Source organism: Seriola lalandi, unplaced genomic scaffold, assembly GCF_002814215.2.
Source record: "Seriola lalandi dorsalis isolate HSWRI2012SDOR001 ecotype SW California unplaced genomic scaffold, Sedor1 jcf7180002054690, whole genome shotgun sequence".
Taxonomy (NCBI): domain Eukaryota; kingdom Metazoa; phylum Chordata; class Actinopteri; order Carangiformes; family Carangidae; genus Seriola; species Seriola lalandi.
Window position 1 is genome coordinate 1,291,497 of NW_019525243.1, and position 23,465 is coordinate 1,314,961.

At 43.8% G+C, this 23,465-nt stretch overlaps 1 protein-coding gene across 1 annotated transcript in view; it reads right to left on the reverse strand.

Moving 5' to 3' along the window:
* grid2ipa (glutamate receptor, ionotropic, delta 2 (Grid2) interacting protein, a) overlaps window positions 1-22,730 on the reverse strand; it is a 25,906-nt gene extending 3,176 nt beyond the window's left edge. Inside the window, exons 1-18 of the mRNA XM_023423279.2 lie at window positions 22,499-22,730; window positions 20,495-20,748; window positions 20,060-20,392; window positions 19,803-19,957; window positions 11,020-11,295; window positions 9,873-9,958; window positions 9,688-9,757; window positions 8,927-9,223; window positions 7,985-8,136; window positions 7,608-7,769; window positions 7,057-7,163; window positions 6,793-6,940; window positions 5,568-5,899; window positions 2,007-4,535; window positions 1,783-1,870; window positions 1,248-1,337; window positions 435-631; window positions 127-282 (exon numbers count right to left, since the gene is read on the reverse strand). Of these exons, the coding sequence (XP_023279047.1) occupies window positions 127-282; window positions 435-631; window positions 1,248-1,337; window positions 1,783-1,870; window positions 2,007-4,535; window positions 5,568-5,899; window positions 6,793-6,940; window positions 7,057-7,163; window positions 7,608-7,769; window positions 7,985-8,136; window positions 8,927-9,223; window positions 9,688-9,757; window positions 9,873-9,958; window positions 11,020-11,295; window positions 19,803-19,957; window positions 20,060-20,392; window positions 20,495-20,748; window positions 22,499-22,580 (5,514 nt within the window). The 5' untranslated portion in view covers window positions 22,581-22,730. The remainder of the gene's footprint in view (window positions 1-126; window positions 283-434; window positions 632-1,247; window positions 1,338-1,782; window positions 1,871-2,006; window positions 4,536-5,567; window positions 5,900-6,792; window positions 6,941-7,056; window positions 7,164-7,607; window positions 7,770-7,984; window positions 8,137-8,926; window positions 9,224-9,687; window positions 9,758-9,872; window positions 9,959-11,019; window positions 11,296-19,802; window positions 19,958-20,059; window positions 20,393-20,494; window positions 20,749-22,498) is intronic.
* Window positions 22,731-23,465: the final 735 nt, after the last annotated feature.

The following is a 23,465-nucleotide window of genomic DNA, read 5'->3' on the forward strand; positions in this document are numbered from 1 at the left end:
TTTTTTTTTGCTGTGTCTTATCAGAATCACACAGCATTTTTACACCATCAGCAAAACACCAGGGTTTTGTAAACTATAAACGACAGCTCTTACTTTTTGAATGACCTTTTCTGAACAGTCCGTTACCTCTAGTATCTTGGCTAGCTTCTTGCTGGTCTTCAGCTCCATGGAGGCCTTGTAGATACAGTCGTATGCTCCCCGCAACTCCTCTGTCTTCTCCTGTAGAGAGCACTTGAAGAGGAGGCTCTGGAGGCGCGTCTTGTACTCTGGCACTGATAACATCTGATGGAGAACACACACAACGAGAGAGTAAGCGAGTGATGATAAACATTGGCAATGACACAGGCTAAGGTTACCGACGCACGGTCTTGTGTAAATATGCAAATCAACAAAAACCAACCCACCCACCCATCCACTCCCTGCCAGGACTGTACCTGCAACACAAACTGGTCTGGTTCGCTCAATTTGCTGGGGTCCTGCCTGTACTCTTCGTACTTTTTGACCTCCTCTGCATCGGGGGCATACAGCAGCAGCTGTTTGATGTGTGATGGCTCCAGCCTATCAGTGGCCATGTTCATCAGCACCTGACGCAGCTCCCCAGGAGACAGCTTCAGGTGGGCTATCAGGATGGCTAGAGGTTAAAAAAACAAATGCCAAAAAAGTTTAATTAAATTAAAATGCTGGTATAATGTTTATTATCTTAGTTTAGCATGTTTAACATGCTAATATTTGCTATTTACAACTAAATACAATGTACAGTTGAGGCAGGTAGGAATCCCATTACTTTTGCCAGTATATAGTCACTAAACAAAGTATTGGATAAACAGAAATCTTGACCTGATGATGACACTAGATGAAAGGTCAGGGGATCACATTTTTTGTTTCTCGTCCTCTGGGGATCATGAATATGTTTAGCAAATTTCACACCAATCAATCTAATAGTTGGCGATATATTTCAATACAAAACAAAAATGTCAACCAAATGAAGGTGCTAGAGGAAAAGTCAGGGGTCTACCAAAGATATTAGAACACACTGTCTGACAACCATGAATATCTGTATGTGTGTGTGGTCCCAATCCATCACACAGCTGTTGAGATATTTCATTAAATAGGTGAAAACTGCTGGTGGACGGAGGAAAAGTTAGACGACCAGTGGGATTCATCCTGAATAACTATAAATAAAGTTTAAAAACATAAAGGGTATGGTGTATATGACTACACATAATAATATGCCATTTTATACTTACAGGCATTGTAAGCCTTTTTATGGGACAGAATTTCTATCACATCTTTCTTCTTGAAGGTTTCTGACTGGAGGGATGGCTCTGGAGCAGGCACTGAAGTGGGATCAGTTACAGAGGTACATGGTAGATACACATACTGTAAGTGCACATTTTCCATTTTGACATTGGTTTCTAAAGGGCACTACAAAGGGTGTAATAGGAGAATAAGCTTACGCTCCACAATTTATAGTCCACAATCTACGAGGAAAAAGTTATAGAAATACTACAGAAATAACATAAATATATAAATTCAATAAAATATAATATAAATAATGATAAGAGCTTGGAAATCATGATTTTATTTAATGATCAATTAAAGATCGAATAGGAGTTAAGATTAAGGCGTGTAATACGTTCACTGAATAAATCATCACATCACAGGGATGCAGGGATCCAAGAACCAGGATGATGTGCTATGAAATAATGATACATGTGTCATTCTGTCAAATCAACTACTGATCAAAGAACTTCAGATGTGGATGCAGCCACTTGTACTCACTTGAGCTCTTCTGTGTCCCAAAGTGGAGCTCCAGATCCAGATACTTCACCATGTCATGCAGTTTATCATAGTCAGAATTTGCTCCCAGCTACCAAAGATAATCAAAAAATTGTGACAATTTCATTAACTAACTTTTATAGTTTTATATTTTTATTTGGTTTTCTAAATATGAGGTGTGTCACAGTTTTTCTCATCTCCCCATGTCTGAACCCCACACAACTCACCTGTCCCCAGATGGTCCCCTCTGAATTTTCCACCTGCTCCCAGCGCAGCCTCTTCACACTCATGTGGTTGGAGTCCATCCTGGACAGACTGGGCCTTGGCAATGGTGGAGGGGAACAGGGTGGGGGCAGGGGTGGAGGAGGAGGCGGCTCGTGGTGCTCTGTGGGGTCAGACAGAGAGTGGGGGAGGGACTGAGGCTGACTCGGGCTGTGGCATTGTTTATGGTGGGATGACTGGGATTGCGGCTGGTGTTGGGACTGCAGTAGGTGATGTGAGGGCTGCGACTGTGGACGGGCAGCTTGGGCGGAGGGCTGGACTTGGTGCGGTGATTGGTGGTGTTGGGGAAGGGGCTGGAAAGTGGAGAGGGTGGGCTGATGCGGCTGAAGGGGCTGAAAGGTAGAGAGAAGAGGCTGGGGCCTGTGGGGCTGCTGGGGAGGGTGGATGACATGAATCTGGTGTTGGTAATCCTGCGGAGGGGGCTGTGGGGTCATGTGGTGGATGTGGTGGATCTGAGGGGTGCTGGCGTGGTGGTGGGTCTGCTGGATAGAGTGGGGTCTCTGGGGGGAGGGTTTGGTGGGCTGGGGGTGATGGGTTTGGTGGATCTGCTGCTCTTGGTGTCTCCCTTGAGGTGACACTTGGGTTTGATGATGACCTTTGAGACTTCTGCGGCTCTGGTGTGAGTGGCTGTCCCGTTTTAGTTGAACTGGGAGGGAGGCAGGCTCCTGCTGGGCTTGATGCAGAAGCTCCGTGGAGGAGTGATGGGGCTTGGGTTGGTGCATCTGATGGACTTGATGGAGCAGCTCTGTGGAGGAGTGGTGGGCCTGGGGCTTGTGCATTTGCTGGAGCAGCTCAGTGGACGAATGGTGCGGTTGACCCCGATGCATCTGATGAGCTTGATGGAGAAGTTCTGTTGAGGAGTGGTGAGGCTGCATCTGCTGCATTTGCTGAGCTTGGTGCAGAAGCTCTGTTGAAGAATGATGGGCCTTGGATTTGTGGATCTGGTGGAGCATTTCTGAAGATGAGTAGTGGGCATGGGCTTGCTGCATTTGCTGGAGCATCTCAGCAGATGAGTGGTGGGCCTGGGATTGTTGCAACTGGTGGAGCATCTCGGCAGAGGAGTGATGGGCTGGGGCTTGGTGCATCTGGTGGAGCATCTCCGCTGAAGAATGGTGAGGGTGGGATCTCAGGCCCTGATGACTTTGGTAGATGCCCTCAGCGTACTGACCTTGTTGACTAGGGTGGGCTGTCGGTTGGGGTGACGGCTGGTGTGGAGGAGGGGCTGAACGAGACTGCCGTCGGTGGTGATGGCTCTGGTGGGCCTGTTGCTGCTGTGCTTGGCGGATCATATAGAGGGGATGGTTGGCGTGTTGATGGGTGGAGTCTGGAGAGGGGAGTGGGGGTAAGGACTGGTGCAGTTGTTGGAGGGGAAGTGGTGAGTGGGATTTCGGCTGTGTTGGCTGGGCAGGCATCGAGTGGTGACTCTGGTAAATCTGTTGCATCTGTTGCTCTTGATACGCTTGTTGCTCCTCGTAGACCTGGCGCTCGTCGTAGACCTGGCGCTCCTCGTAGACCTGGCGCTCCTCATAAGCTTTACGCTCCTCATAGGCTTTTTGCTCCTGGAAGGCTTGGAGCTCTTCAAATGCTTTTTGCTCCTTGTAGGCTTGACGCTGTTCGTACGCTTTTTGTTCCTGGTAGGCTTGACGTTGCTCGTATACTTGTCTATCTTGATAGGCTTGTTGCTCCTGGTACATTTGTTGCTCTTCGAAAGCTTTTTGCTCCTCATATGCTTTCTGCTCTTCATAAGCTTGTCTCTCTTTGAAGATTTTCTCCTGATAGGCTTGTTGTTCCTGGTAGGCCTGCTGCTCCTGGAACAGTTGCTGTTCTTCAAAGGCTTTCTGTTCTTCATACGCCTGCCTCTCCTTGTACGCTTGTTGCTCCTCATAGACTTGTCTCTCCTTATACGCTTGTTGCTCCTCATAGGCTTGTCTCTCCTTGTATGCTTGTTGCTCCTCATAGACTTGTCTCTCCTGGTATACTTGTTGCTCTTGGTAGGCTTTTAGCTCTTGTATGGTAGCATGAACCTGTAAGTCCTCTTTTGTGGGAAGCACTTTGTGGAGAGAGTGGCGTTTAGGTGGTGGGTTACTGCGGGGTGGAGGTGGTGGAGGGGGTCCAGATTTCCGGCGAATGGGCACATATGTTCTTGGGGAATGTTCTGGGGTGTAGTTAAGCTGTTGCTGCTGCTGCTGCTGTTGCTGCTGAGGCTGAGCCTGTGCAGGTGCTGGAGGTGGGGGAGGCGGGTCATTGAACTGAACAGGCGGGGGTGGAGGAGGAGTCATCGGGGGAGGGGGGATGTGGTCAGAGGATGAGGAATAAGTGAGTGAGGAGGCATTCTCCTCTCCGCTGCTGCTTTGAACGTCACTCGGGCTGCTCAGCTCTGGGGCCACAAATCCTCCATTTTCTTCTTCATCCACCACTAACTCTTCTTCATTATCCTCATCTTCCTCATCTGGGAAGCCCATCTGCACAATATCCTGGCATTAACACCAATTACACTTCATTAGCCCATTAATGTCAGAATTGAACTTTTGAAATTCTTTGAGTTGATCAAATGTTGTCTAAAAACATTTTTTTAAACATACTCTAACCCTTAAAACACATTTTGGAGGCTATTAAAACTTGACAGGTTCTACAGGATCTGGACACAACATGGTTAAAACATACATACACTTACTGCGCAGGTTAACGAGTGAGGTGCCACCGCAGTAATGACCGCTTACGCACTTCTGTCTAGAACCCAGGTTACTTCATAAAGGCTGTTAATATCAAAATTAGTGAGGGAGGTGTCTAATGGCAAATCATGAGTAAAACTACAGTAAATTGCATTCAGTTATATTTTGTTAATACATTTGTAACATCAGGTTTTACTAGTTTGTTTTAATGTTGAGGGATTTTGGTGCTCTTCTGTTTGCAATTAGATCACATATTGTGTTTTTAATGATTCTTTAGGTTCAATGTGATGCACAAACAAATGCCACTGAAAGAAAAACTCTACAGGGAAAGAAATCTGTTTGTGCTAAAGTTTAACACAAAAGATTATTTTTTGTACTTTTATTTTACAGGAAACTATGTTCTGTATCCATTCTCTTTATGTACTTTATGTGTGTCAAGAGGTATTTCCTATTTTATATTAGTGTACTGTAGCGAATCAGTTCACCATGGGGAATTTAACCTGCTATCAAGACCTATGGTATAATGGGTATTTTCACAGGAAACAATTCAATAGTACTGGCTTGTGACTTTACTGTATTTATAAGTGGGATGACAAAGAACTGGCTCAATGTGCAAAATTCTGTATATAAGAACTAGTTGTACAGAAATTGTACAAGAATTGTGCTGTAGTTTCTAACAGACTGTTTGAAACTTAATTGTTCTACTCTTCTAGGTTTCCTTTTGCTAACAGTGTATCATGTAAACATCTAAAAAATGTGTCAATTCAGATTGTTAAACTCATATTTCACATAAATGAGACATTCTTTCCTGGTGCAGTGTTGATGTGACTCTACCTCCTCATAGTCATTCTCAGGAGTCAGAAAGTCATCAATGATGGCCACCCTCTGTCCCAGCTGCTCACTCAGTGCATCCAGAAAGCGATCTGTGTCTTCTGAACGGGGTGGTTTGGAGAAGGTGTAGCGTCGCTTGCTGCTGCGATGGGCTGGGGGACTAGATGGGAAATCAACAGGCTCTGGAGGTGAGGGTGGGGGACTGTCCAAGCTGATGTAGGGATTAGACTCTCCACTGGTCTGGCTTGTCAAGCCTGATGGGTAGAACTGGGAAGCAGGGGGGCTAGGGAGAGGTTCCGGCCAGGATGTAGGGGGTGGGGGGCCTTTACGGCTACCTGAGATAAGGAGGAGACGTATACAGTTATATTAATGCCAGATAAATATCTGAAGCATCAGCTGCAATGGCTCACACTGAACAACATAAACAAACACAACAAATGCATAAATAGGCTTTCAATCAGTGACACTCTCCCACAAGTTCTGCATTTGGAGAAAGGTTCAGCACAAAAAAGTAATCAGAACGTCTCCCAGAGGAGCTAACTATTCCAGAAAACACATTTTTGATTTAAGTGGGTCTTTAAATGTGTGTTTTCTAGTTCCACTTCCACCATCACCATATCCTCCCTATAAGGACAAAAAAAAGTCTACTGTGCATAAATTGCCTGTAACATGAGAGCCTGGCCATGTGAGCGGAAGTTTCTTTCCCTCACAAGTGCACACTGCATCCCTGACTGGGGGGGTGGTAGGACAAGCCATGGGCAAACCAAATCCATTCAAAGATGGCAACTTGTTACAAACACCCCCCCCCACCACCACCACCACCAAAAAAAAAAATTGCCTCTCCTCGTTTCCGATGCCAGCTCTGACCCTGCACTCTCTTCCTGCACACAAAAGAAACTAAACCTAATAATAGCCGTGCTGTGAAAAGGCTGAAAGCAGAGGGTTGTTTCAAATCTCTGATCTGCTGTATATTTATGTACAGCATGAAATCACAAAAATCCCTGTCGATGTTAAATTCAAGGATATTCAGTTGAGTCAGAAGTGGGTTGGCTGCCTTGGGATTTATCATTCTTGCTCTGCAGCATTTTGTTGTCCTCCTTCTCTTACACTATTCCCTTAAAACATTCACACACTCACTCATCCACACAATAGTCATTTTATACAGTTATATTAGTTAAATTTAACTCTAGCTGCTATGAGTTTAGAATGAATTTATACTTTTGGCTACCTGTGTTAGCATGTATTGTAGGGGAGGCTGAGCGTGAAGGAGGTTCCAGATCCAGCAAGCTCTCAGGGGCAGGAGGAGGGCGGCTCTTCAGAGACTTGGACCTCTTGGCTGAATACATGTTCTCCAGTTCAGCGTACACTGCTGACAGCTTGTATGGTGGAAATGTACAGAGAGACCAGAGTAAGACCTCTTGCCCTGATGATTATGAATCTTACTTTGATATTTACTGTATCTTTTCCCATCAAGAGCGGCTCTGTTACATACATTGGTGAGATTGTTAGGAGTCTCAGGTAGGGAGGTACCATCTCCTGACTGTCTCTCTCCTGGAGCCAACCTCATCCCTGTCTCCAGCACTGGCTCTGCACGGAAGCCTATGGTAATACACTCATTAGAATGACTTGCAAGGTTTTGTCTGGTGTTTAAGGTGGGGGCTTCAGCTGATTAGGGCTTAGAATCAGCTCCAGTTACATTAACTTAAGCCAGTTTGGGGTCAGCAACTGCAAACTTTGGCATTAGTCCAGCAACTAACTGTATCAGATTTAGTCCAGTGTTGCACTAAGCCATTCTGCTTTCATGGGCTTATGACAAAAATATTATTCAGTATTGAAAATATACAGTATGAACTGATGTCAGCAACACTGGTGATGTTTAAGAAGTGGAAAGCATTAAACAGGATCGTGTTCACGATCACGCTGAAGATAATGTGAGTGATGATGATTAAAATAGTGATGATGCTGACGAGAATGTGTCATGGCGGTAGCAGTGTTACTGCTGCTACTGATCAAAACAATGACAATGACAATGAAGATCTGTACCCATGCCCAAGTGTGTGCCAATGACCAGGTCATCAGAGCTACGTCCCCTCACACTGCTCCTGTACGTGGTCCCTGTTACCCTCATGGAGCTGCTACGGCGGTGGGGTTCAGGGGCAACCTCAGGCTCCGGAGGTGGGGGAGGTGGTGGTGGTGGTGGTGGAACTGGAACACACACACATATTGGCAGTGCAGAGGAAGAGGCAAAAGGTGTATGAAGAAGAGCTGCAGCACCTGAGTTGATTGCACTATTAAAGATCCCAATGCCCATCTCACGCACAAACTTTTTTTCATTTGTACATATAAAAACCTCAAAAGCAACACATACCAAAATATATATATATATAAAAAAAAAAAAAAAAGCAAATGTGTGCACACACCTGGTGGTTTGTATCCAAGGAAGCGGGAGATCTTGCTCTGGCAGTGCTCCTGTTCCTCGTATGTCAGCAACTGGTAAACAAACTGCCAGATCACCTGTTTGGCTGGAGTATCCAGCACCGGGAACACATCCACGATCAGAGTGTCAACATTCCTGTTGCCATGGAAACACAGGCAAGGTGACAGAGGTCGCCTGGCTGTCCAATCAGAAGTCAACATTAAGCTCACACGAATGGCCACCCGTGTATGCAGACAACAAAACACAAAGAAAAAAGGGGCACTCCACTGATTTTACACATATAGGCCAGTTTACTCACCAATGTGCCACAACTACTACTGTTTAAAGTCTAAGAAAATAACCCCCATCATCCCCTCAATATTGTTTCTGCTTGGGTTTAAGGACTAAAAGTTTATAACAGAAAGCCTGTTATTACCAAAGATTCTAATGGTTGCATTATGGGAAATGTAGGATGTAGAGCCAGTGTTTTGGTGCTTGGCTCATACTAGGGATGAAAAACTAGGATATCTTGGCCCTTGGTGTTTCAGTCTATGTCTCTTTTAAGTCCCCAAACTTCAGGGCTAAATCTGGAGTACCCCTTTTATTGTGCTCATGAAATCATTAATGTAATTAATTTACCTGAATTTGTGACTGCCTATAAATATTTTGATTTGACACACTTAACAACGTGATTTAAACATGTTACAGTTGCACTGTCAAAAAGAAATGTTAATTTCCAGTGTAACTTTACCAGCCAATTATAGTTTAATTGGCTAGTAATGTTACACTTTAACCTGTCCTGCAAAATACAAACATGTTCAGTTATTCCAATCAATAATTTCTTCCTTGTTTGCATATCACCTCACATTCATCCTCTGACTTTCTTTCCATCTCCCCCCACTCCCTCCTTCTTCTGTCCCAATCTTCTTCCCGACCCCTTGCTCACCTGTGCTGGAAGAAGTTCTCCAATGCCTTGCAGATAGTATACTTCTCCTGGATGGTCAGCAGGTGCTCCAGCTGCTGTCCGAAGGTGCGGCCCTGAACCCTGATACTGGGAGGCAGAATCTCTGCCACCCACTGCAGGGAGCTGAGCGCAGGGGAACGGGCGCGTTCTGTGGGAACACCACCCCCTGCGAGGTCCTGTTCTGCCAGGGTGAAAGTAGGTGGACCATCCTCCACTACCAGAGTGGGCATGGCACCACTCCCCTGCAGCATGGACACCACCTTCTCGTGGGAGGAGGTCCTACAGGCAAATTCATGGTATGCATGGAGACACATGCAGACATATACTGGATGGTAACTTTAAGCAATTACAATGTAAGCAATTACATGCACCAACACTGGTTGTTTTATAGAAACAAATTAAATTTCTCTGATGCAGCCATTACTCATTTTACTTAACTGGTGCATAAAAGAGGAAACAACTTACAAAAAACATTCTCTATTCTGCAAAAGACATTAAATATACTGGAGTAACACATTTTCACATTCTCTGGGGAGCTTCCTTATCATTCATTATCCATTTGAAATGAGAAACAAACAGACATCAAACAACTGTGTATAACTGTGTTACCATATTTATCTTTACTGGTCATTTTAGCCCTTTCCTAATGAATTAGATTTACTTTAGAAACAGCAATGTTTTATGTTGGGTTTGGGCCCAAATTTGCTAAAGATTTGTAAAGTTAATGTGGGTGAGAGCTCAACCTCATGTCCAGTCCGTTGAGAAACAGGATACGGTCTCCTGGTTTTAGACCTGCCTTGTCTGCTGGGCTGCCTGCAGAACAGAAAAGCAAGAGAAAGAGACGTCTTATTTGACCATGGAAAACTGAAGAGAAGAGGAAAGTCAAGCTTTGGAAAGATACCATTAAATCAATCAATTTTAAACTTACCAGGGATGACGGAATCGATCCACACTGGAGCATGGCCTCTAAGAGTGAAGCCAAAACTCATGTTGCCCTTGCACACTCTCACTGTCCTGAAGGGACAAATTTGAGCTTTTAAACAGAGGCCCTCTGAAGTCAAAGAACAGCAGGAATTCAAAAATACTCAGCTCAGTCTCAAGTAATTGTTAAATTTATATTGCTTATATATGATTAATGTAATGTGTATAATGTTCTATGATATAGTACATGGGTTACCATAGAAACCTTGATTGATGATAATTAATAATCATGGCATAGAGAAGACAAAGTGTACTTGAGTAAGAGTGATTGATTTATTACGAAAGCTCATTGCACAGTGCTGTGGCTGTGATCTGTTGAAAAGGAAAACTTCAAAGAGATCAGTAATTTAATTGACAAGTTCTTCTGCCCATCCTTAAACATGTGGACTGACATTGTGGCTCTCCTGTGGATTTCCATATTATGCAGACTACTTTAAATTCACATCCTGCACGAACAACCCTACTTAAATATGGACAATACATCCCCAGGGAGCGTAAAACATCTTAAGCTAGAGCCACCGAAGAATTCAGCAGATTCTTGGGGCACTTTATTCATACAATATAAAGGGATGGTGACAGGATGTTTGCGATGATGTTGTTTACTTGTTTTGAATGTTTTAAACTCCTGATGATTCTGATCAGGATCTAAGCAGAGAGGAAAACATCAGTTCATAAAGACACGTCAGGAAACAACATGACCGCAGACAAAGAGAGCGGGAGATCAGGCATGACTAGTCCAAATAGATTTACGCTCCCACTGGCTTTAGTACTGATGGGTCTATTTTTCAGTTCATTCCTACACATCTTAGTTTCCATAAATTCCATGCTTACAATAAAAAACCTGTCACGGTAGTTCTTGTGTGGAGTGGTTATAAATTTGATCAGACAGGGGGAGAAAAAATATTATTTCAGGAAAAGGGTTTTCTTGGAAAACTAAAAATGACATGCACATTGTTGCTGAAACAAACGCTGTGACTTCTGCTGATGGAAGGCCACAACATACAGAGAGGGTGAGCAGAGAAAACACTGTCAAATAAAAACCTAGGCTGGCACCTATCACTGGGTAAGGCGGCAACATGACACTTAACACAGACCTGCAGTTGGTGGTCGTGCCACTGGAGTGGCCGGCTATGAGGGAGGTGGTCTTTCGCATGCCGCGGGCGGGGGGGACCACGCCTTCCTCTGCGTGGGTGCGTGGCACTGAGCTGGCGCGGGTGGAGACCAGAAGGCGTTCAGGGTGATCCTCACTCCGGCTGCGGCGAAGGCGGTTACGGCTAGGGTCACTGAAGCTCCGCCCCTTGAGCCGGCTCATCAGGCTCTGGGAAACCACCTCGTCAAAACGCTCCCGGTGCTTCTTGGGAATGAAGATCCTGGCAAACATTGTGCAATCAGAGTCAACCTCAGATTGACTAGAAATTCTTTATCAGAAAGCAGATGTGGAGCAGCTTCTAGTTCAGCTTCTCTTGTGTAAAGATCATTTACATAAGAACACAGCAACTAAACAAAATCACATCAAAGCAGCAATTTCAGCCGAAATCCAACAAATCCAAGACTCTTTATTCTGATCACTCAAAGCCTCCATCGTCCAAAGCCTCCAAAAAAAAAACAAAAAAACCTAGGGATTCTTGGTCTGATTACGTATTGTTCCAGATGCAGGATCCACTTAATTGGTTTAAAAATAGTTCAGCCCATATTGCCTCATGGGAGGGCCGAGGCAGGGAGAAGAAGAGACTGGTCCAGCATTAGTTTGTGTATTTTTTTCTGGAAGTGGGTGTGCGCGCGCGTGTGTGTGTGTGTGTTGGAGAGAGAGAGAGAGAGAGAGAGAGAGAATGAAAGCGATAAGGGATGAGCTTTGTTGTGTGGTCCTGTCACATCAGCAGCTGCAGGTAAGAGTGTTCAGTATCAGTGACAGCTCACAGCTAATATGCGAAAAGGAGGAAGCACAGTGCCAGAGCTACCTCTGGGAGAAAGCGCTCCACTCCCTCTACTAGTGTTATTTTCCCCTCCCATTATCAACTCTCACTGCCTTTTCTTTCTTAAAGGAAAAAACCCCACCCTGGGATACTCTTAGATATGAATTTGTGGTATCTAGTGTGTTCCAGGGGAGGATTTGTGAGCCACTTTCCTCTAGTCTGTTTTGTGTGCTGCATATATATATATATAGATGAGAAAGACAGTGTCCTGTCAATAAATTGAAGATTGGAGAAAGAAAAATTAGTGTCGGCTATAACTGCTTGTTCAAATTCTGCATCAAACTTGTGTAAGAAGAGTTGTATTTCAGATGCATACACTGTCTGAGGCTTGGTGGCAAAATTGGTATTGCTGCCTCTTCAATGACAGATTTCTCTTTTGTGTGGTTTTCAGCATCAGCAAAAAATTTTAAAGAAAGAAGGCATTTGTTTCCCTGAATTAACACTCAAACCTGACATACAGCACTGATGTTTTAGACTGCTCAAAACATCTAGTCCCATTAAACTGTCTTGTAGCTCTGTTGTCTGCTGCATGCAGTTTATTTTTGGCCAATTATGTGCGAGAACAAGAAAAATACAAAACAAAACAACAGAAATGACCCAGAAATGTAAGAAACATTGCCAGTAACTGTTTTAAAAAGTGTTTTGGGTGTGTTTTTCCTTTAAATGTAGGACACCTTCCCCCCATTTCTTTCTCTTTTATCTGCAGTTCTAAATGCACATACAAAGGCAAACCTCCATCTCACATGCATAGCATATACACACACCTTTTCTCTTTTGCATATCTGCCTCCCCATCCCATCAACAAAATGATGATGCCTCCATCTTCGAGACAAACCTCTCTCTACCTCTCTGTCTTCAACATGAATCTCCTGGGTGCTTCCACTGTGCAGAGGAGAAAAGAGTGTTTTGGTTTTATAGAGTGCACAAGTTCTAATGTGCATCTATATACAGAGCAGAACTCCTTGCTCAAACGCCACTGTTGGGAATAAGGCACAGCGGTACAGTTAGGTTTTCAAAGCTGTTGCAGTCCCTTTGAAGGTACATTTGGGAACACTGTTAGGAGGCCATGATTAGAGGATTCTCTATTTGATAGTTTCATAAAAACGTACAGCAAGTTTTGGATTTGAATTAAGAGTGATGCATAACCCGTACTGCTTCCGCACCAATAATTTGCAATCCAAAGTTGAGGGAAGCTAACGGATTATTTCCACTCTGGAGCTTTCTTACCTAGACAGAATTTTGACTCACTGAAGTTCACAGGCTTATGCAACACACACACACAAGCCTGTGATTACAGCTATCCCAGACAACCTCATATTGATCCAATACAAACTTTTATGAATCAGGTCATAGATTCTAAGGCTGTAAATCCAAGATAAACCCCTTGCAACTAATCACATCTAAATTTATGTGTTCATCATACATAAAGCTAATGAATTCAATACAGTCATCATTTTTCAGTAATGTTAAAGATATTTAAGACAAATCAAGCTTTTGTGAAATAATAGCACAACACACTTACATCTTATTTATGGCAATATATTGCAAGTGTAATTGTCCCAAACGATATAAAGACAATAGCACTGCAGCAATCGTACAGTATGACCTTCCGAAGTCTTACAGCAACAACTGGCTACATAACAAATGAATAATGTCACTAATCTAAGTTATCTACAATCATCCTCACCACAGAAAGGAAACAGCCCAAATTAGACACTTCAATCATCTGGACACTGTATTCTGATCTCAGCTCTGCAACCAAAACTACCAATCACACTATTACTTGTAGTGTATTAAGTATGCCCCTCTAGTTCCACAGGGCTCAATTGTTGACCCCCTTTTATTTCACAGCTATGCTAAACTCAGACATACACTATGTCTCTGGCCTTAAATAAACATGGTCCTATTAATACACTTACACAGTATTGTGAACATACACAAATGGATGGTTTTACTATTGCATAATGACAAAGCAGATGTGATGTCTTGTGCCATGATGAAAACCAAGAAATGATAGTTCGACTTGATTCATTGTCTCCTACAACTATTGATAAAATTAGGAGAAGTTTCCTTCCTTTGTCAAAGCTGCAGAGACTGTGCATATGTGTCTGTGTGTGGGAAATGTGTCAGTACAACCCTGGTCACTCAGTGTTCTTCTTGTCATGAAGGGACAATCTTCTCTATAGGCACTGTTTAATGTGCTTACTATAGAGGCATCCATAAAAATCCAAGGGAATAAGAGTATCTAGGTGACAGTGATTAAGTGCATGGTGTGTTCATGCAGCAAGAAAAAAAAAAAAAAAATCAACATTTCACCTGAGGGCTACACTGTGCTCATCTGCGATACCAGGCTGCTCTGTGGTGCTATCTAAAGGGTCATTTTCTATAGCAAGAAGAGAAGTAGGGTGATTATAGTTAGAGATTTACCATGACTATATAAAATAGTAGAAAATAGATAGAAAGAGAGAGAGACTGAGACAGAAGTTGGTGAGAGACAGCCTGACAAGCAGACACAGTCAATGAATTGATGTGAAGAGTGGCACAAAAAGCCAATAAGAAGATATAAGGAGTAAAATATGATGGAGCCAGAGAGAGAAAGTGGAGAACTAGAGCTGTTTCTAGGCCAGGGTCATGAAACTACTGGGAATGAAGCTGGGTAATCTGTAGGCTATGTAGGCCACAGAACTTTCCCAAACAACACTCATACATCACCATGGATGCTCAGAAAAATGGGGGATAGGGAAAACGAAACAGAATGGGGACGTTTACTCTTTTATAACAGTTTTTGGCTCTATTTCATTTTGTCAACTATTGACTTCATCACCCCCAACTACTCACTAGCTTGGTCTGACTGTACTTATGTTACGAGAGTAAGAATATTTCACTTGACAAATCTTGTAACCCGGCCAAAACATGTGAGCAGAAACTTCACAGCCTCCTCCATTGAAGTTGGATGTAGGCCTTGGGATGCCCTCAATTATAAGGAGGGCGAGAGGAGTCTATAATTAGGTCCAAAGGAGGGGTGGATCAAGGACACAGCACACAGAGAGATGAATGACAACTGCAATCAACTTGGAAACTCATTGCAAAAACCATTATTATCAGACCCACTTCTGATCAGCCAATTTGACAGCTGGGCCAAGTACAAATTTGCAGATTCAAAGCATAGCTTGAGACACAGTGGGGTTTAATCACAGAGTGGAATTAAAAAGCCTCAGAAACAAGGAAATAACATGAAAGAATTATGAGTAGCAGTTGAGTTTTGCTAGAATCTACAGTTTTCTCATCATGTCTCCCATCCTTTAGTCAAATTTAGATACAGCACCGATGTTCAAAAGGTGTAAAATAATCATCAATACAAACTTTGATAACAAACACATAGAGAGAAGTTGCACAACAACACTTCAGCAACTTCAGATACAAGTCAGCACAAACAACATAAAGCACAGCGAACACTGCTGCTGAGATCAAAGGAAAAGTGCCATACCGAAAGTGTCTGGAAAGGCTCCTATCCCTTCCCATGGCTCTTCGGGGCTTTGAGGAAGTGCCTGAGCTCAGTTAAGCAATGCAAATGCCTCCCCTCTATCTCGGTGAGTCCCCATCTAGTTTGAACAAACAACTCTCCCGGACAAAGGGGAAAGAAGAGAAAGATGAAGAATAAGAAAGTGTCCTGGATCTCAAAGGCGCTTGCTGCAGACTCGGAAAGCAGCCAGATGAAGAAATATTGAGAATGAGAGAGAGGGAGGGAGAAAACTGCAAGAGTGGCTGTGGTTCACATCCCTCCACACCTCCAAAACATCCTCAGGCAGCATCATCAGCTGTTCTCCAACTTCATGTTTGGGGCAGCACTCTTCCCTTGTCCCCATCGTGTATTCCCTTGTTCTTCAGGTACCAAAGAAGCCAGGGTCAAGGTCACCACAGGTTGATCCTCTCAGTCACAGCTACAGGACAGTCCTCGTCACTCAGTCGTCCATCATTTGGCAGTACAAGGTAGTGAGTGACAAATCATCTCTTCCCTCAGTGGAGGAAGGAGGAAAGAATGAGATGAACAGGAGTAAGTGAGGAGGGAGAGAGGAGAGAAATAGAGAAGAGAGGAGAGCCCCAGTGGAATTCTATAGGCAGGTCAGCACAATGAGAGTGTGTGTGTGTGTGTGTGTGTGTGTGTGTGTGTGTGTGTGTGTGTGTGTGTGTGTGTGTGTGTGTCTGTATGACACATGCTCCACACAACCGGTAACTAATTTCTGCTTGTATGACAGCATCCATCCAAATCTCTGTAAACACACCTCCAGCCCAAAGCAACTTCACCAATTCATAAAACATGTATAAAAATCAGAAACACACTACCATTCAAACACTAAAGAAAAAAACTGCACTGCATCCCAAACCCTGGGTAGGCAATGTATCTGTCTTCACAGCTCTGAAATCTGAAGATACAGTATCAAAGGCCTACAATTCACTATAATTACATTCAATTACCATAGAACCACAGAGCCCCATGAACAAAAGAGCTAATAGGTGTTCCAAAGTTGTCTCTAATGACTCCAGAAACATAATCTTTCGCATAACTTTCAAGTGTTCAAGCACTTGCTAACCCCTGGGTTTAGGAGCCATTTAAGAATCGACACCGGCGACTGCGACAGAAACCTAAGAGAGAATTTATTAAAAGAAATAGGCTGCTTAAAAATAGAACAGATCCTGTGGGAGGGCCAGGCAAATCGGTGAGGGGACAGAGGCAAACTGAGCAGAGAGTGGCCCAGCTGGTCAAGTTTTACAAGGCGCACAGAAAAAAGAACTTCTGTTAAGCACACCTCGCATCCTCTCACACAACCCCTAATTATTAGACTTAGGTAGGTAGGGTGGAGAGTGTGTGTGACAGTGATTGAGGTCTGACAGATCGGGAGATCAGACACATCGATTCTCCACACCTCAAATATCAACACTGGCACACAGCTCATGATAAAGCACGCCAACAATCTTTCATATGTCATTTTCTGGTCTGGTTTCTTAAATCTCGTCATCAATGGCTGGTGTTCCTACAGGGAGGCTGGATGCACAACTGTGATTAGGAAAGAGGGCAACCAGTGAATTGAAACAGACACAATAAAGAAACTACACAATCAATATCGACATATTCAGACTAGCTCTCACTTTGTGCTAGACTAATTTAACATGCTAGCACATGAGCACTTTCTAAGTAACACCAGAGACAAGTGAACCTGAAGCTGATGTCATTAGTTTTAAAGTTATTTGGTCATAAACCAAAGAATTTGACTAATTTAAAGTCTGACCTAATGATGGTGCTAAATGAAAAATGAAGGGATCACCAAAGTTACTCACCCTGAGTGTGTGTACTAAATTTCATCAAAAATCCATCCAGCAGTTGTCGAGACATTTCACTTAAAACCACAAATGACAACCTCATAGGAAAGGTCAGGGGATCACCATCATCATTAGCATTCATCATCTGGGCATGTCATGTACCAAAATTTGTGCTGATTCATCAAGAAGTTGTTGAGATATTTCTCAGGGTAAGTGCAAAGTTGACTAGATCTGGCACTAGATGGAAAAATCATGGAATCACTACATTAGGAGGGCTTCACTCTCTGGGGACCATGAACGTCAGTGCAACATTTCATGGCAATCTGTGCAATATTGGAGATATTTCCGCCTGGACTAAAATGATGGACTGACTGACCATCAAACCAGTACTGCCATCCCTGGAGCGCCTATAAAAAAATGAAAATGTAGCCTTGAAACATGCCTATTAAAAATATCATCAACAAACCATTTCCCCAAGAACAGAGTACATCCACATTACATCTTTTCTCAGTTGCCGGAGACATCTCGTTGTCAGCAGCAGCCATTTACAGAAACACCACCCTGAGGCATTGCCCACAGAGAACCTGCAGTCAAAACTCCCCAAGGCTCCTACCACAGATATGATCACCAGATTCTGCTGCAAAACATTACAAGCTTTTCAAAAAGGTGGAATATAAATAATACTTTTTAGCCCTTTCCAGAGATTACAAACTCAACAACACCCTGCGAGATTTAAGCAGTCTAATTGGCAAAAAAAGATACATATTGTTGCACAAAATTACAGCACAAACACCGCAGGCAGAGACACAGAGAAAAGAGGGGAAACTTTGCATATCAAAGCCTTTCAAGGTCAAAGCACACATGAACTACCAGGATGGAACTATGGGTAATTTCAGCTATCTGAAGATACAGTTGATTTATCTAAAAGGCTGATTCAGACTCATATTGGGAGAGTTACTGTACTTTCTCACTGCCTAAAGGTGAGGAAAGCAACTAAAAACAGTTCTCAGTCCTCCATGGATACAGCTAATGCATAATTAATGGCACTCCTGTACCATACAAACATTACAAAGCATTTTTACAGGCAGCTTTCTAAGGAAGGAAATGTGCTATCAAAGCTGTGGTCCCGACAGCTGTGTCGGAGCAAACTGACATGGCTGGACAACATTTTTGTTTTTCAGCTGGAGGGAAAAAGGATTACTCACCAAAAATGAGTCAGTGGCGGAACTGAACGCTAATTGACTGTAAAAAGACTGATAGTATAGAATACTTTAACTCCACCACTGCTCACTTCATGACCAATCATTGGTGGCCACGTAAGACGCTTTGACACCAAACCTGATCACCGGTTACATGCTGCAACTGTTAGAAAATCTGCAAATGCACAATTCCAAACAGTTTTTCGGTACTCACCTGAGGCAGCAGTTCATAATTTCTTCCAGCATAAAACTTCAAAGCAGGGACAGTGTGCATGTGTGTGTGAGAAACAGTGCTGTGTGCATGCAGTCTAAGAATCTGCATGTTTTTCCCTTTTCGCATGTGTGCATATCTCAACCACCAGCAGCAAACTGTCTGTAGCAGCTACAAGCTGTATGCAGAGGAGGGAATAAAAAGCATCCAGTGATGTGATCCACAAAAAAAATAAAATAAAATATTGTGCGTATATCAAAGAGTGTATCACAGCTGACAGGGAGAGTTGGGAAAGAAAGGGACAGACAGAGAGAAAGTCAAAGTGAGAGCAAGTGAGAGGAAAAGACAGAAGGCGGGGGAGAGGAGACTGGCAGAAAAAATTTGCGAATGTGTGCAGAGGTATTGTGTTTTGGGTTTTGATTTTCCGATCAATGCTGAGGAGGGAGAAATGCAATATTCGGCGGTGAATTTCTAACCGTACCCCCATGTACTTTATCTGAGAGGGGAGAAACAGAACAAAGTGACATTCGAGCACCGGAGGGCAGCAGTCAGTGCTTGACATCAGATCAAAGAAATTCATATGTGCACTTGATGTACACCTCTGGCATATTTCACAGGAAATTGCTGAGAGGGGGAGTTTCTAAAATATTGATTTCATGGGGCAATTAAGGAGTTCTTCCTCCCTCGCTGTGGTCCTATTGTTATGCAAGCATGTGCTGTACAGTGAATCCTGTAGCTGAACTGTATATACAACACAATGGACTATAACAGTCCCTTGTGTGCACTTTTACAAGCCTTCTCAAAATCAAGGATTATGGGAAAAGAACTGAAAATGTACAATAAAGTCAGGGCCTCATATTACTGTGGATTTCAGTTGGCCTTTTCGTAATTCAGCTCACCAATGGAGGGTGATTGTACGCCACTGAATTGAAAGGATTTTTCTGTATTTCAAAAAAGGTTAATCATTTATTGAGACACACATTTTGGATTAGTTGGAATGTGTTACTGGGCTGTTAATGAACTGTGCTCGCTTGTTTTGTTAATATTTTACAGTTAAGTGATGTGGAAATCCAGTCATTTGCAGGAGGCCGTAAACAAGGAACACACAACACGCACACAGACGTGTTTGACCTGCAGGTCTCTCTCTGAACGTGTATGTGCAGCTGATTGGCTACCTGACGCTGTCAATCAGCTGCTGATGCTCCTCCGTGATCAGGATATCAGGCAGGGCCTCGGCCAGACTCTCCACATCCCTCTCAGCAGCGTACTGCTTCAGGACCTCAAACAGCTGTTCCTTCACATCTGGCTCCTCTCCTAGCACTTCCTCCACCTGATAGATGAATAAACACACAAACATTGATTACTACAGATGAAAACACAGCAATCACATAAAAAAAATACTCTAAGAAGTAAACATATATTTCACATTCACCTTCTTATTGAACTCCATGGCTTTGTGGGCACGACTCTCCCTGACACTGTCCCCGCTCTGTGACAGCACCCTCATGCTGCTGCTCAGCCGCTTGGGTCGCCGGGCCATACTGAGCACGCCCAGACGCAGAGGTCGGCCCTGAGCTGCTTTGATCATGGCCGCTGCTGTTTCGTGATGCTTCACTGGGATGCCGTTGACCTCCATGACGTAGTCCCCAGCCTTCAGGCCACTGCGACCGGCCGGACCGTTGGGCATGCAGTCCTCTACCATCAGAGGGCTGTCTCCAACGATGGTGAATCCGAAACGGCCATCAGGGCCAGGGGTGATGTCAATCTAAAGAAGGGGAAAAAAGGATGTTTCAAAGTTATTTTCCATTTCAGGGATTTTCCACCAATTTAAAAGCAAAAAAATGCAGATTATTGTGTGTTGGCTGACCTGTTCAATCCGTGACACCACTCCGATGCTGGGTGGGACAGTCTTGAGGGTTTGAGCCAGGGCGATTAGCGCCGGTGTGCTGAGGTTGGTCACATCCTGGCCCTCGATGTCCACCACCTGGTCCCCGGGCTGCAGGCCAGCCAGGTAGGCGCTACTGCCCTCCACCACGGATAAGATGTAGCTGGGCCCAGTGCCACCCAGCCGGAAACCAAACGCCTCTGGCCAGTTCTGATTGGTGGCTGGGAGACCGAGGTCTGGAGGATGGATGGAAAGATAAAACTTGGGAGGAGTTCAAATTAATAGAGGTGCTGTAATTAGCTGCTGTAATAGGCATGTTTCTGGAAGGCATTTGTATATTAACAAGGTACAAATTCAGCTTTAAAGGGCAGTCAGGTTGGTATATCAGCTTAGACTTTAATATAGAAGGTAGTCATCTTTAATGAGGAGGTGAAACCTGAAACCATGGCTGTTTTACTGTTTGTAGGATTCGTGGGTCATATTAATGAGCAAGATGCTCATATAGACGAGCAGGTTGTGACTGTAAAATGAAGGTCAAATGGTCCATTGGTTTAAATAGGGCACCTCGGTGATGGAGCAGCCGAGCTGTCGCAGCAGGTAAACTGGTCTTTTTAATGAGGCCACAAATATGAGGACACATATTGAAGATTCAAAAAGCATTTACAAACAGATTTGTTACAGACAGATTTGTTTTTCTGTAAGTTGAATGACAGCCAAAGGAAAATATGAGAGAGTGGAGGGAGTTATTTTTGACTGTTGGTATCAAGCCCACATGTTGAACTGCTGCCCTTCCCCTGGTCACTGGCCTCATTCTGCTGCAGCAGAAAGATTCCCAAAAGGCTCATTTGAATTGATTTCCTCTGATCTACAACCATCTGGATACATCAAAGATATATGTAGGGCATTATAGGGATCAGTTCGTCCACTTAGTGACCTTTTCTGTTAAAGATCTCTCACCAAGCACTGCAACCTTGCCCCATATTCTAGATGATAAACTGAAAATCTACATTTTGAGCACTTATACTCGCCTTTGGTTTTAAATTAATCTTATTTTCTAATCTCATTGCACTGTGCTCTTGGTCTTCACACATTGCGCATTTATATTACAAGGCTACTTAATGATATGGCAGTATTATAAACTTAAGCCAATCTACCGTTTTAATTTATGTCAGATTTCTCTGCCAAAATATACCTGAAATATAAGTTATCTAATACATGTTTTTCTCAAGGCAGCACTGGCATTCCCAATCAACAATTATCATCAGGTCTCGTCATATGATGACACAAGCTTAAGGTGCAGAATTTAAAAAAAAAATATTGTAAAACTGAAGCTACACAAGTAATTATACACAATCATCTATCAATCCACCGGCACTAAACCGCTGTTTCTCTTTTTGTAAACGATCAGAGGCAGCGAAAGATGGGAGTCAGGAAAAGTAAGACGGATGCAGAGAGACTAAATTATAGACAGAAAATAAGAAAAGTAAAAAAAAAAAAAAAAAAAAGTGCATGAGAAGTGTGAAAATAAAAGTCTCAACGAGACTTTGCCAAGAAATGTAGAAATGTCAGATCTGCTTCAGAAAAAGACAATTCAGATCTTACTGGAGCACAGGGCTAAATATTCAGGGTGAGATGTGGCTGAGTGAATAAAACATATCAAATCCAAAGACTCAAAGAGCCACAGAACTTGGTTGAGCCAGCTGAATGGAAACATCAAACTGTAGCCGATTACTGATCTGAAATAGATTGGGAAATCACTGACATAGAGCTGTGGATCATAGTCCTTTCTCCCAACCAGAACACAAGCAGCACTCAGAGGACTGTCAAGACTTCTTTTTGTCCTGTTCTCTCCAGCCTGCGACCCAGATACACAATCTCATCTTTTAGCTCCTTCTAGCTCTCTGTGACACTTAAGCTGTACCTCCAGCAGATGAAGCAGTTCAGGAACATCATGTAAAAATGACTATTCAGAGAAATAAGACTTACAGAAATCTTTGGAGGCACTCCGGGTCCCGGACTTGCTCTGGCGCAGGGAGAAGCGGCCCTTTCTGCTCAGGAAACGCCTCATCCTTGCCCGGCTTGCGGCAGGGCACGTTCCAGCCAGCCTCCCTTCACCCCCGGCCTGGGGGTAGACGCAGCCAAAGAGTGCCCTCGGACACCTTTTTGCTGCTCCTCACCTGAGCTCACTGCCTCCAAAAGCCTCTACCCAGCTAGGCAAATAAAGTGTACCTAAAAGGTCACATCTGTAGGTTATATAGGCCAATGCCTCCCCCTGTTCTTAATCAGAGAACCAGCAGTCTGTAGCTCAGGAGAGGGAGGCCGGAGGAGATGGGAGAGCGTCTGTAAGTCAGGCTCTCCATCCTGGATGAGGCAGTCCAGCCTCAGCCTCAGTCCCAACCCTATGGCTGAGCGATGATCAGAAAACTGGGACACACTCACTTGGTCTTGAAATGGTTCTTTGCAAGAAAAGGTACTGCGAAGCCCCATTTTTCTATAAATACCTTTCCCTCGCTCTCTCTCTCTCTTTCTCTCCAACCCTCTCTCTCCGTCTCCCTCTGTCGCTCGTGTGGATGGGGCCCTCTCAGAGGGCTGAGGAGTGACCCAGAAACTCTATGTTGTACCAGCCAGGGACACTTCTCTGATTATAGCGTCCGTGTTAACCTCAGTACCAGAGCACCAGTTACAGAGATGTAGCCTTTAGATATGCTCAAGGTTACACACACCAAGTACAGCAGTGTTTCAGCCAAGTCAATCAGCTATGGTGAATTTAGAATAGGAATTCAAATACTAATGCAAGATTACACATATGACTGGGTTTTGCCCTGCACCACTTGGTACGGGCCTAATGAAGTAGCCATGAGTCCCAGAAGGAGTTGGAGCAGTGGATGCTGTGTTTTACCTGGCAGGGGTGTGCGCTTTCAAAGCAGGTGGCATTCCCATGATGAGGTGGTAG